Source organism: Leopardus geoffroyi, chromosome D3, assembly GCF_018350155.1.
Source record: "Leopardus geoffroyi isolate Oge1 chromosome D3, O.geoffroyi_Oge1_pat1.0, whole genome shotgun sequence".
NCBI lineage: Eukaryota > Metazoa > Chordata > Mammalia > Carnivora > Felidae > Leopardus > Leopardus geoffroyi.
This window is the reverse complement of record NC_059339.1, coordinates 46,714,129-46,727,116: the sequence shown is the minus strand read 5'-3', so window position 1 is coordinate 46,727,116 and position 12,988 is coordinate 46,714,129. Positions and strand designations below refer to the sequence as shown.

The 12,988-nt window shown below is 39.1% G+C and overlaps 1 protein-coding gene across 3 annotated transcripts in view; it reads left to right on the top strand.

Annotated features, from left to right (window-relative positions):
- Positions 1 to 12,988, top strand: part of OSBPL1A (oxysterol binding protein like 1A) — a 246,851-nt gene that overhangs the window by 27,125 nt on the left and 206,738 nt on the right. For all 3 annotated transcript variants that reach the window (XR_006707209.1, XM_045456885.1, XM_045456886.1), the window contains exon 4: positions 320 to 394. Coding sequence is in view for 2 of the 3 variants with exons in the window: in XM_045456885.1 (XP_045312841.1) it covers positions 320 to 394 (75 nt within the window). In the remaining variant the exon portion in view is untranslated. The remainder of the gene's footprint in view (positions 1 to 319; positions 395 to 12,988) is intronic.

Below are 12,988 nucleotides of genomic sequence, written 5' to 3'. Positions count from 1 at the left end.
AAGTCTATAGATTTTTTAAAGAAAAGTAAACTTTTTACTCTTCTACCTATCACGTAGACTTCTACCTTTCAGGAAGCTTATTGTCTTACTGTGAATTAAGTTGAATTTTAGTGGTGACAACCAATCAATATTAACAATTATTTTAATTTTGAAGTATTTAATATATTTTTGGGGCTACTGGCTGGCTCAGCATGCAACTCTTGATCTCAAGTTTATAAGTTTGTCCACGTTGGGTGTAGAGATTACTTAAAAATCTTTGAAAAAGAAATATTTAATATTTGACACGTGGAAGATGTCTAACATTTTCATGTTTGTTCAGGCTGGTGCAGAAGTGAATGTATTGAATGACATGGGAGACACGCCGCTTCATCGAGCTGCCTTTACAGGACGAAAGGTGAGAACATTCCATGTTCAGTGTTTGCAAGTGGAATATTTGGAGGGGCAGTTGCTTATGTTTTTTATGGCTCTGAATAGCAACTGAGAAAAGCCACAACAAATACATAAACCAGCACTTTGGGTCACAAGGTCACAAGCTCTTAGAATGAAAAGTGAGGTCAGGTTACTTCCACTCTGGCCTCCTGACAGGGACGCCTTCTGTCCCCACTCGTGTCCTTTGGGATGGGGAACTCCTGATTGTTCCTTTTTAAAAAAAAACACGCTTCATTGAGGTATAATTTTATGTTGCATGAAACTCACCTACTGTAAGCGCGCATTTCAGTGATTCTTGGTACCTGTACACAGTTGTCCAGCCATCCCCACAGTCCAGTTTTAGAACATTTCCATCAGCTCAGAAAGTTTCCTCATGCCTGTTTGTGTTCATTCCCTGCTGCTCTCCCATGCCTCAGGCCACCGCCGATTGGCTTTCTATCTCTAGGATGTTGGTCTTTTCTAGAAATTTGTTTTCTATAAATTTCTTATAAATGAAATCATACAAGCTTTGTGTCTGACTTCTTTAATTTAGCATGATATTACTGAAGTTTATCAATGCTGTAGCATTCGTGTATCAGTAATTTCTTTCTTTTTATGGCAGAATAACATACCATTTTATGGCTATGCCACATTCTTTAATCTTTTAACTGTTTACTGACAGGACTCTCTTCCTATTGTGTTGCCTTGGCACCCTTGTGGAAATGAATTGATCATAAATGTGAGGTTTATTTCTAGACTTTCTATTCTGTTTCTTTGATCTATGTCTTTCATTACATCAGTACTACACCACCTTTATTGCAGTAGCTTTATAATTAAATTTTGATATTTGGTAGTCTGAGTTTTCCAACAGTGACTTACATTATTTTGGCTATTTTCAGTCAAGTCTGTTTTTCCATATAAATTTTAGGATCATATTCTACAAAAACACCTGTTGGAAATTTGAGGTTGTCTTGTCTAGAATCTTAGGCCCATTTGGGAAGAATGGCCACTTTAACAATATTGAGTCTTTCAATCCATGAATGTGAAATGCCTGTCGCTTTATTTAGATCCTTAATTTCTCTTGGCAGTGTTTTGAAATTTTCAATATACAGATCTTACTCTCCTATTAAATTGTTTTCTAGGCATTATATTCTTTTTGATGCTATTTTTGATGGAATTTTTCTTTTAATTTCCTTTTCTGATTCCTTGTTGCAACTATATAGAAAGACAAGTTGATTTTTTGTTGTTGATCTGTGTCCTGTGTACTTGCTGAGCTCATTTATTCTAGTAGATTTTTTTATAAATTCCAAAGCATTGTCTACACTGGATCTTATCTGCAAATAAAGACAAATGTACTTCTTCCTTTCCAGCTGGATACTTTCCCCCACCACAACCTCTACCCTTTACTCTGCTAGATCCTAGTATACTATTGAATAAATACGTTGAGAGCAGAAATCCTTGTTTTTTGATCCTAGGGGAATAGCATCTAGTCTTTTACCAGTAAGTATGGTGTTTGTAAGTTTTTCCTAGCTATTTATTAGGTTGAGGAAGTGTTACTCTATTCCTGGTTCTTGAAAGTTTTTATCATGAATATATGTCAAATGCTATTTATTCCTCTGTCTTTTGAGATGATCATGTGGCTTTTTCATTAGTCTATTATTGTGGCATATTACATTAATTGATTTGGGGATATTAAACATTCCTGTGTAAATCTTCATATTGGACAATAATTGTTGTGTGTTACTGGATTCTGTTTGCTAATACTTTCAGGATTTTTTTGGGTCTGTATTCATGACAGATCCTGCTCTATAGTAGTGTTTTCTTGAAATGTGTTTATTTGGCTTTGGTAACAGGGTAATACTGGCCTTATAGAAGGGAAATGGAACATGTTCTTTTCTCCTGTTTTCTGAAATAGTTTGTGAAGGATTGGCTTTACTACTTATTTAAATATTTGATAGAATTCACCAGGTAAGCCATCTGTGCTTGGACTTTCTGTGTGGGAAGATTTTAAATTATTGAAACAACCTAATTACTTTATGTAGATCTGTTCCAATTTTCTTTTTCTTACTGAATCCGTTTTCGTTATTTTGTCTTTCTGGGTATTTTTCCATTTCACCTAAATTGTCTAATTAGCTGGCATAAAGTTGTTAATAATATTCTCCCATTGTTTTCATATCTGTTGGATTGGTAATGATAGCCCTTCTTTCATTTGTGTTTGCTAATTTGTGTATTTTTCCACTGGTTAATTTGGCTAAAGATTTGTCAATTTTGTTGATCTTTTTAAAAAAAAATTTTTTTAAATATTTATTTTTGAGAGAGTGAGACAGAACATGAGCAGAGGTGGGTAGAGAGAAAGGGAGACATAGAATCTGAAGCAGGCTCCAGGCTCTGAGCTGTCAGCACAGAGCCTGACGCGGGGCTCAAACCCATGAGCTGTGAGATCATGACCTGAGCCGAAGTCAGATGCTCAACCGACTGAGCCACTGAGGTGTCACACTTTGTTCTTTCCTAGTACAGGCACTTAAAGCTATAAATTTTCATTTTAGCTGATACAATACATTTTGACATGTTGTGTTTTTTGTTTTCATTTATTTTAAGATACTTTATAATTTTTTTGTGATTTCTTCTTTGCCCATAGATTTAGAACTATGTCTGCCACATATTTGTAGTTTTCCAGATTTCTCCCCATCACTGATTTCTAATTTAATTTCTCTTATAATCATATAACATACTTTGAATTATTTATTGAAGAATATAACATTCTTTTAAAATGTATCAGGAATTAATCTGTGATACAACATCTGTCCTGGAGAATGTTCCTTCATTGCTTGAAAAGGATGGATACTGTGTTGTTTTGGGGGTGGAGTATTCAATAAATGTCCATTGGGTTAGTTAGTAAGGTTGTTCAAATTTTTACCCTTAACTGATTTTGTGTGTTTATCAAGTATTGAGAGTGTGGTATTGAAGTCTAGCTATAGTTCTGTCAGTTTTTGCTTCATGACTTGGGACTCTGTTAGGTCCATATCCAAAATGGGGTTATATGGAATATATGGCATGTATCTTCCTCACATATTGACTTTTTTTTATCATTAAAAAATGCCTTTGCCTTCAGTAGTATTTCCTGTCCTAAAGTTTATTTTGTTTTATGTTAATACAGCTATGCTAGCTATCTCATGGTTACTGGTTGCATCGTATATCTTCTCCACTCCTTTCATTTTCTACTTCTCTGTATCTTTGAATATAATGTTTCTTGTAGACAGCATACAACTGTGTGAGTTTTTCTTTAGTAGACACACTGTTACATTAGTTTCAGGTGTACAACAGCGATTTGACAGGCTTATTGTATATTTTGCTCCGTTCACTGCAAGTGTAGCCATTATCTGTCCCATTACATCACTATTACAATATCATTGACTATATTCCTTATCCTCTGCTTTTTATTTCAATGACTTACTCATTCCATAACTGGAGACCTGTATCTCCCTCTCCCTTTCACCCATTCTACCCACCCCCTTCCCGCCTCCCCTCTGGCAGCCATCAGTTCTCTGTGTTTATAATTCTGATGCTGATTTTTGTTCATTCATTTTTTAAGACTCCGTTTATGAGTATTTGTCTTTCTCAGTCTGATTTATTTCACTTAGCATAATACCCTCCAGCTCCAACGATGTTGTCTCGGATGGCATGATCACATCCTTTTTATGGCTGTGTACTCTGTGTGTGTGTGTGTGTGTGTGTGTGTGTGTGTGTGTGTGTGTGTGTGTGTTACATCTTCCTTATTCATTCTTCTATTGATGGGCACTTAGGCTGCTTCCATGTCTTGACTGTTGTAAATAATGCTGCAGTAAACACAAGGGTGCATCTTTTCAAGTTAGTGTTTTCATTTTCCCTGGGTAAATACCCAATAGTGGAATTTATTGGATCATATGGTATTGCCATTTTTAATATTTTGAGAAATCTCCATAGTGTTTTTCCACAGTGGCTATACCAATTTACATTTCCACCAACAGTGCATGGAGGTTCCTTTTTTCCACATCCTTGTCAACACTTGTTTCTTGTCTTTTTTATTTTAGCCAATCTGACAGGTATGAGGTGATTATCTCATTGTGGTTTTGATTTGCATTTCCCTGATGATGAGTGATTGAACATCTTTTTATGTGTCTGTTGGCCACCTGTTCAGTTGTGTGTTTTTATCCAGTCTGGCAATTTCTGCCTTTTGATTTAGTGTTCGGTCTATTCACATTTAATTAATAACAGTTTTGGATTTCCATCTTCAATATTGTATTTGTTTTCTATGTCTCAGGTTTTTGTTCTTTTGTTCTTCCTTTACTGCCTTTTGTGTTACACAGGTATTTAGTGTAAAATTTTAATTTCTCTGGATATTAAACTTTTTGAACGTATTTAAATAGCTTCACACTCTTTATCTGCTAAATTTAACATAGCCAACTGAAAGTCAGTTTCTATAATCAGCATTTTTCTCATTAAAGGTAACTTGATTCTTTGTCTCACAAGTTTTTATTGAAAATTGGACAGTTTTTATAAGTTTGGTGTTTTTTTTGTTTTTTTTTGTTTTGTTTTCTTTTTTAAGTTTGAGAGAGACAGAGCGAGCAGGGGAGGGGCAAAGAGAGAGGGAGAGAAAGAGAATCCCAAGCAGGCTCTGCATTGTCAGTGTGGAGTCTGACCAGGGCTTGAATACACGAACCATGAGATCATGACCTGAGCTGAAACCAAGAGTCAGATGCTTAACTGACTGAGCCACCCAGGTGTCCCCAAAATTGGACATTTTTTATAATGTGTTTTAGCAGCTCTGAATTCTGACTTGTCTCCCCTCAGGTTCTTTTTTTCTTTTTTTTATTAACTTGTCTGGTCTTCATTTGTGAAATCTGGAATATGCCTGGCCTGATATCTCTGCTCTTTTTTTTTTTTTTTTAATGTTTTAATGTTTTAGCATTGTTTCTGTTTGGGACTGAATGTGTCCCCCTAAAATTCATATGTTGAAATCCTGTCCCCACAATGTGGTGGTATTAGGAGATATGGAGGTGGGTGTGGGATAGGAATGGCCTGTGGCTTCAAAGCTAATGATGCCTGATGATCTTGCCTGGCGTTCTAGTTCCTGTTGAGTTGCCTCTCAGTTTGTTGTTTGTCTTAACTGAATATCCAGCACCATGAAATGATTTCGTTTTGTTCATTTTTACACTCATTTTTCAGGATGACCGTTCTCTGATCTTTTCATACTTCCATAGCCAAAAATTGCTTTCCCCTTTATCCTGATTTTTTTTTTGATTATTTGAATGATCTGGTAAATTAACTATGGTAGAGGGCTTATTTGATTACTGACCATAGTTTAATATCCCTAAAGGTTATTTTAAAATCCTATACTAGGAGGATTTGTGTGTGTATCACAAGTTAATGAATTTATTATTTGTTTCACATTTTCTATGTGTGAAACGACATAAATCTAATGACTAGCTTTAATTTTTGCATAAATTACCATGAATGAGCCCTGTAAGTATGTGATTAATAAGCATGTTTTAATTAGTACATTTTACACCATTACAGTCTATTCGTTCATATGTTTTTTTTTGTTTTTTGTTTTTAATTTTTTTTTTTCCAACGTTTATTTTTGGGACAGAGAGAGACAGAGCATGAACGGGGGAGGGGCAAAGAGAGAGGGAGACACAGAATCGGAAACAGGCTCCAGGCTCTGAGCCATCAGCCCAGAGCCTGACGGCGGGGCTCGAACTCACGGACCGCGAGATCGTGACCTGGCTGAAGTCGGACGCTTAACCGACTGCGCCACCCAGGCGCCCCTATTCTTTCATATGTTGATCCTTGTGAACCAGGTATGGAGTCTTGCTAAAGCTGAGAAAAATGTAACGTTTACAGTAAAAAAATAAAGGTAGTGGGTAAATTGCTATGCTCTATGGGATTTCAAAAATGAGCTGCAAATAGTTTAATTTGCCTGATCCATACGTGAACTTGTTGCTCTTGGTAGCCCTGCACCACTTGTTTCTTCTGTGTAAGAATGTTGTTTGTTATCTGATTCCCATGGCCCAAGTCTACCCATTCTTGAAAGTGCAGTTCAGGTGCTGTCTGCATAAATTCTTTCCTGACTTACTGCAGCTGGAAGAAAGCTATGCTTTTTCCAGATTTCCTAAATATTTACATCACCTTCTTTTATCTTCTACTTGGTAGTTACTGCTGTGTATGTTTTTATTACTAGATTGCATTAATCTTGCTTTCAAGGAGTTAACACATTTCAATTTTTGTATCATTGAGCACAGCACATGTCTTTCTGTCCATCTTACCCACATAAGATCAGTTCATTTATCTGTACTTGGTTCTTCTTTACATATTTGTCCATTTCTACTGTATTCTTGAACTTCGAACATGAGATTGTGCTAAGTTGGGCCGTTGATTCAAATATTAGCACATATATCATCTCTTCTATTAGAAAATTTAGCTGATGCTAAGTGGGTACATCACATAGGAAACTTTAAAATGTATGTTGCTTAATATTTGAGTATGATTGAATTTTGCAAAAAGTTTAATTTTTTAATTAAACTTTCATGTGCTCATGAAAGGAATCCAATTATCTTGTTTTGATGTGATCCTTTGCCATAAATATAATTTAAAATATGATAGATTCTGTGATTTAATAAATACAAAGAGTTGAAAAGGGATTTAATTTGTTATTAAAGTACTTTACATTCTTGTCTGTTTGAATATATAAAATCTCCCAAAATTTTGTGAGGGACCTTCAGGCTTTCTTGGTAATTAGTGAACTCCGGTGTTTTTGTTTTGTTTTAATTTTTTTTTAATGTTTATTTTTGAGAGAGTGAAAGAGTGTGAGCAGGGGAGGGGCAGAGAGAGAGGGAGACACAGAACCTGAAGCATGCTCCAGGCTCTGAGCTGTCAGCACAGAGCCCGACGTGGGGCTGGAACTCACTCCAGGATCTGTGAGATCATGCTCTGAGCTGAAGTCAGCCGCTTAACCAACTGAGCCACCCAGGCGCCCCCTGCTGGTGTTTTATAATAAAAATTAACATACCAGAATTTTAAGATGTATTTAGTATTTCTTTTTTTTTTAATGCAGTTAGAATTCTGAAATTTTTATATCTTTATGATCAGTACAAAATAGGGCTACAATCAATATAGTAAATAATGGGATTGTGGTACTGAGTTTTGTGTTGGCTACTATTTTCCAGCAGATCCGAGAATAAATTTAACATACATGCTTCCTGGGGCGCATGGGTGGCTCTGTGGGTTAAGCGTCTGACTTTGGCTCAGGTCATGATCTTGAGGCTCGTGAATTCAAACTCTGGGCTCTGTGCTGACAGCTCAGAGCCTGGAGCTGGCTTCAGATTTTGTGTCTCCATCTCTCTCTGTCTCTCTCTTTCTCAAAAATAAATATCAAAAAAAGATTTTTTAAAAATACGTTCTTCCTATGTTCTGTGTCTCAGGAACTGTATATCTGTCACCACCTGGCATATAGAAGATACATATAATCCTGGGGTTTATATAAACTTATCTGTCTTGTTCTTCAAGATCCCATATCTCACGAGTATGTATTAAATGCCTACTGTATATCAGGCATTGCACAGATGACTTGATATGTGTCGTCTCATTTAATAGAGAATGACAACTCTGAACTATAGGCATAAACATTGCTATTTCTTACAGGTTGGGCTTCCCGGAAAGCCTCCTGAGCTGCAGCAGGTCAATGGGAGTGCTGTGGGATCACACTGTAGCAGGGAAGGAAGGAAGCAGGAGTGGGCAGAGGCTGAAGTCAATCTGTGATATACTCTTAAGGGACACCTCAGCCAATGATGGGGAGCTCTGCAGAAAAGATGACCCATCAGAACTGTCCCACTTGGAGGTGAGGGAACACAACACCGGTGATGGTCAGTCAGTGGATACAGGCTGCCCTGGGAAGGGACATGACCTTGTACAAGGCAGCCCTCTTCAGCTGAGACGGTCCCTGAAATGACTAAAGGTAACAGCTGTGTCTTGGTCACTCCTAGCATCTAGGGAAGTAAGTCCCTTGTTCCTCAGGGTGAGTCTGGGTGGTGCAGCACAGCTTGGACCACAGCTCACCTTTTATTTTGCTCAGATTCACTTCTTCATACGCTTTGGGGAGCAGCCTCTTCAGGGTCCTAGTGGGCAGGAGGAAGGACGATAGTGGGGCAGACTATGGCCCTTGTTGCTGTAGTTGGCCTTTGGGCCACAACTGAATCATTTTCTCCCTCCTGTGCTGTCCATTCTAGATACAGCCTCCCCTTGGCTTGCACGTCTGCTCTTCGTGGGTTACCCAGTACTGTGACTCAGGCCCTCATCGCTGGAGGTCTGCAAAGGTCATGCCTTTCCTAAGCTTGTGGTTGCTACACTCATTCATTTACTGTCGAAACTGGACTAAGGAATACCAAGAGACACTTGTGTGTATCATCTGCATGCCAGACATACTCCTCCATTTCCCCACTGTGTACAGTCCTCCTTTTCTTCTGACATTCGAGTTCATCTTTACCTCTAACTCTTCTTACCTCTGGGCCTTTGATAGAGGAGCCACTTGTTCAGGCAGCCTCTCTGATCTCTTGGCCTTGGATCAGAGCATTATCCTCAGGTGTGGACTGTGCTGCCCAGAACCGGAAGAAACCAATCAGACATTGTACTTCTCCATTTTGAGAAGTGCAAGATAGAACAATTTGTTCTTTACTTAGGAGACCGTGTCCTGGCATTACCCAGACCACTGAACGCCTAAAAACTTACTGACATCACATAGTCCCTGAATTCTCCCCAAGATTTATTTCCCACTCCCTAGAGCATCATGTCTTACCAAGGCTTTCAACATTCTAACCTCTTGTTCATTTGGTTCTATTAACATATCATTGATAAAGTGGACCCAGTGTGGTGTTCTGCGGGATGACCAAATGGCTCTGGGGCAAAACTGTACGTGTATCCTGTTGTCTATGGGTATGCAAACCGGTTTTGATCTTTTTTCCTAATGGGGAAAGAAAAGACTACATTTGTCAGATTAGTTGCTGCGTACCATGTCCTTAAGTAGTATTAACTTGCTCTAGCAAACACAGTATGTCCGGCAGAGTGGCTACGATCAGGGCTATTTGAGTTTATGCAAGTCCTCAGCAATCCTCCACATTCCTCTGGCTTTTGCAGTGTTAGACTGGTGAATTAAATGGAAATATGGTAGGGACTGTCACCCCTGCCTTTTGAGGTTTTTGAGGGTGGCACTAATTTCTCCCATTTCTCCCCATATGGGATATTCGTTTTGATTTATCTTGGCCAAGAGATGGGGGAGGGCAATTTTAGAGCCTTCCATTGGCTCTTACACTATAGACCAAGGGAGCCATGTGACACTTTGCCAGCAACTGAGTGTGTGTGTTCCAATTATGTGTTCACAGACTCGGGGAGTGACTATTAGATGTCATTGTGGATCCAGTGTATGCACTGCGAGCCAGACCTGGGCCAGGGTTTCATTTATCATCTCGCTCTCGTATGTGCCCCCTTACTAAGGAGACAGATGACACTTTGGGTCTCTTGGCATCAGTGTCAGCTTGGACCTTATACCTAACAATTCCTGAGATGTTTGGATATTCCCTTTTCCCCAGTGTAGTTACTTGAATAAAAGGTCATTTGTCCCCTTGGGAATAGTCTAGGAAATTCGTAGCTGTGTAGGTTTGGTTTGGTGTTGCAAAATCTTTCCTTCTGGAATTCGGTCTCTCCTTTAATAGTTTTCAGTCCAAAACTGATTCAAGTCCAGAAAACTGGATAAGGTATCATGACTTCTTCAGCGACTGACTTCAGCTTCTGACCATTCATCATTGACTTTTTTTGATGGTACAGATTTTTACTTGGGTGCTTCCTTAGCAGCATGGACAAAAAGCAGTGGCTCCCTATAGATGTCAAAATGCCAGAAATGCCATTGCAGACAGTAGAAGGCTCTAAATAAGAAGGCTTGCTAGATTGGACATAGTATGTAAGATCATACCAGGTCATTTTGTGCCTGGAAGGCCTTAGAGGATACATCATTTACCAAAACAGAAAGAAATGACTGGTGGAAAAAGCACCAGCATCACCGGGAAACTTATTAAGAACTATCCTCTCAAGTCTAGGGCTGCCATTAGGAAATGCCATTGTAGACCTGGTTCACTGATAGTGGGGTGTGCAGGGTGGGGGCTGTGTCCTAGGACCCTGAGACAGTAGAGGAGGTGGCACTTAAACATCAGAAGCCAGGTGGATGTAATTATGGTAATGAGCAGTGAGTTCAGAGGGGCAAGGTGAGGAGGACTGGCCTGCAGAAGTTCTGGAAATGGCTAACAACATGGCATTCCTGAAGACAAATTATATGGGCATAGCAGATAATGCTTTTGTCTTTTTTTTTTTTTTTTTTTTTTTTTTTTTTGCTTTTTTACCCATTTTTACTAGATGGAGAAACTACTGCCTCATACAAATTCTTCAGTAACTTACTACACGTTTGTTAGACTGATCATCCACTGGATGCTCAGTTCTGTTTCTTCATTTTCTCTCCCATCCCTCTCTCTTTCTCTTCCCTTTTTTGTCATGGGTCAATAGAAATCACTATCTTCATGTTTACTGATCTATCTTGACCATTGTCCTGATGTCTCCTGATACCATCGAAGAAGGCATTCCTTATTTCTGTTATTATGATTTTTATTTCTAGCATTTTCCTTTAACTTTTCTTATAGTTTGCACTTATCAGTTGAAACTCTTACTATGTATGTAGTCCACCTTTTCCACTAGACCTTTTAATGTAATCCTAGTTATTTTTAATTCTCTGTTTCAACATCTTGGTCATTTCTGTGTCATTCTGTTGATGACTTTGTTTCTTGACAGTGGATTGCTTTTTCCTGCTGTTTGTATGTCTGATAACTTTTTATGGGATGTTAAACAGTGTGTGTAAGCTAGTAGAGACAGAGGTACATAGTATTGGGCCTGGAAATGAGCATACCTCTTCTTAGTGTGGGAGGTCCAGTCAGTCTAGTCTGGAGTTGGTCTGAGCTTGGGTTTTCTTGTTGCCATAGCTTCAAGAAATTTCTGTGTACCACTGGCTTCTGTGTACCACTGGCTTCAAATTTCTATTTCCAAATTCAGTATTACCTCTGCATAAGGTGCAGGCTGATTTTTCTGGAGGGTTGTTTTGCTGTGTGTGTGTGTGTGTGTGTGTGTGTGTAATGTTCCTGCTTTACTCTAAGCTTTAGGCCTTCCTAATGTGTCTTGTGCCTCAGAGTGCGTTTCTGTCCATGCTGTTGCTTTTCCCCCATGAACTGACTATTCTTGCTTGTTCTCAGTACTTGTTAGCCTTGGGGAAGGGGGGGTGGTGAGAGGAGGGGATGGAGTGAGTTCTGTGGTCCTGGTCCAAACTCCATCTTAGGTCTGGGACAGGGATTTCTTAGATGGTGGTCAATCAGTGACCCTGCTCCTCCCATAACGGTAGGGTACCTTTGGTGGTATGGATCCTTGATTGTTTCCTGTCACTTTCCTTGGCTGAGAGGATCCTCACCGTGCCCTATGGGTGAAAAATTTGCCGACCTTCTCACAGCAGTGTTGTTCCTTAAGGAATAACCTGAGGCAGAGAGGCTTGCCTGGGGCTTTATGCTTTTTCTGCTGCAGTGGCAGTCCCCCTCCTCCAGTCCTTGCACCACTGAGGGAAAGGCTTTTTCTGGTCACCTGCCTGAACCTCCATCTTTTTTTTTTTTTTTTTTTTTACTTTTTTAAGCACCAAGTGGAGGTCCGTGGGGAAGATCCTGCAGGTGGGTAGGAGCTTCCCCCCATACCTGTGGCTCGCAGAGATTCTCATGCTAGCCTTTCATCCTGTAGCAGTTCGTTAAAAATTTCAGCTGAATTATGTTATCTGCTTGTTGGCCAGTCCCTGTCTTACTCCCATACCTACCACAGTGAGCCAGTGCTTACTTTGGGGCAGTTTCCTTAGATTCCAGACTACAGGCATAGCTCAGAGATATTGTGGGTTTGTTTCCAGACAACTGCAATAAAGCAAATATTACAACTAAGTAAGTCAAATGAATATTTTGGTATCCTTGCGCATATAAAATTTATGTTTACACTATAGTCTGTTAAGTGTGCAATATCATTATGTCTAACAAAACAATGTATATACTTCAAAAATACTTTGTGGATTAAAAAATGCTAACCATAATCCAAGCTTTTAGCGAGTTGTAATCTCGCTGGTGGAGGGTCTTGCCTCCATGTCAATGGTGGTTGCCGAAGGTTGGGGTGGCTGTGGCAATTTCTTAAAATAAGACAACAATGCAGTTTGCCACGTGGATCAGCTCCTCCTTTCACGAACTGTTTTTCTGTAGTATGTGTGGCTGTTGGATAGCATTTTACCCACAGTAGAACTTCTTTCAAAATTAGAGTCAATCTTCTCAAACCCTTCTTTCAAAATTAGAGTCAATCTTCTCAAACCCTGCCATCAACTTAATTTATGTAATATTCTGACTTTTGTTATTTCAATAGTCTTCACAGCATTTTCACAGGGAGTAGATTCCGTCTCAAAAAACTGCTTTCTTTGCTCATGCAGAAGGAGCAA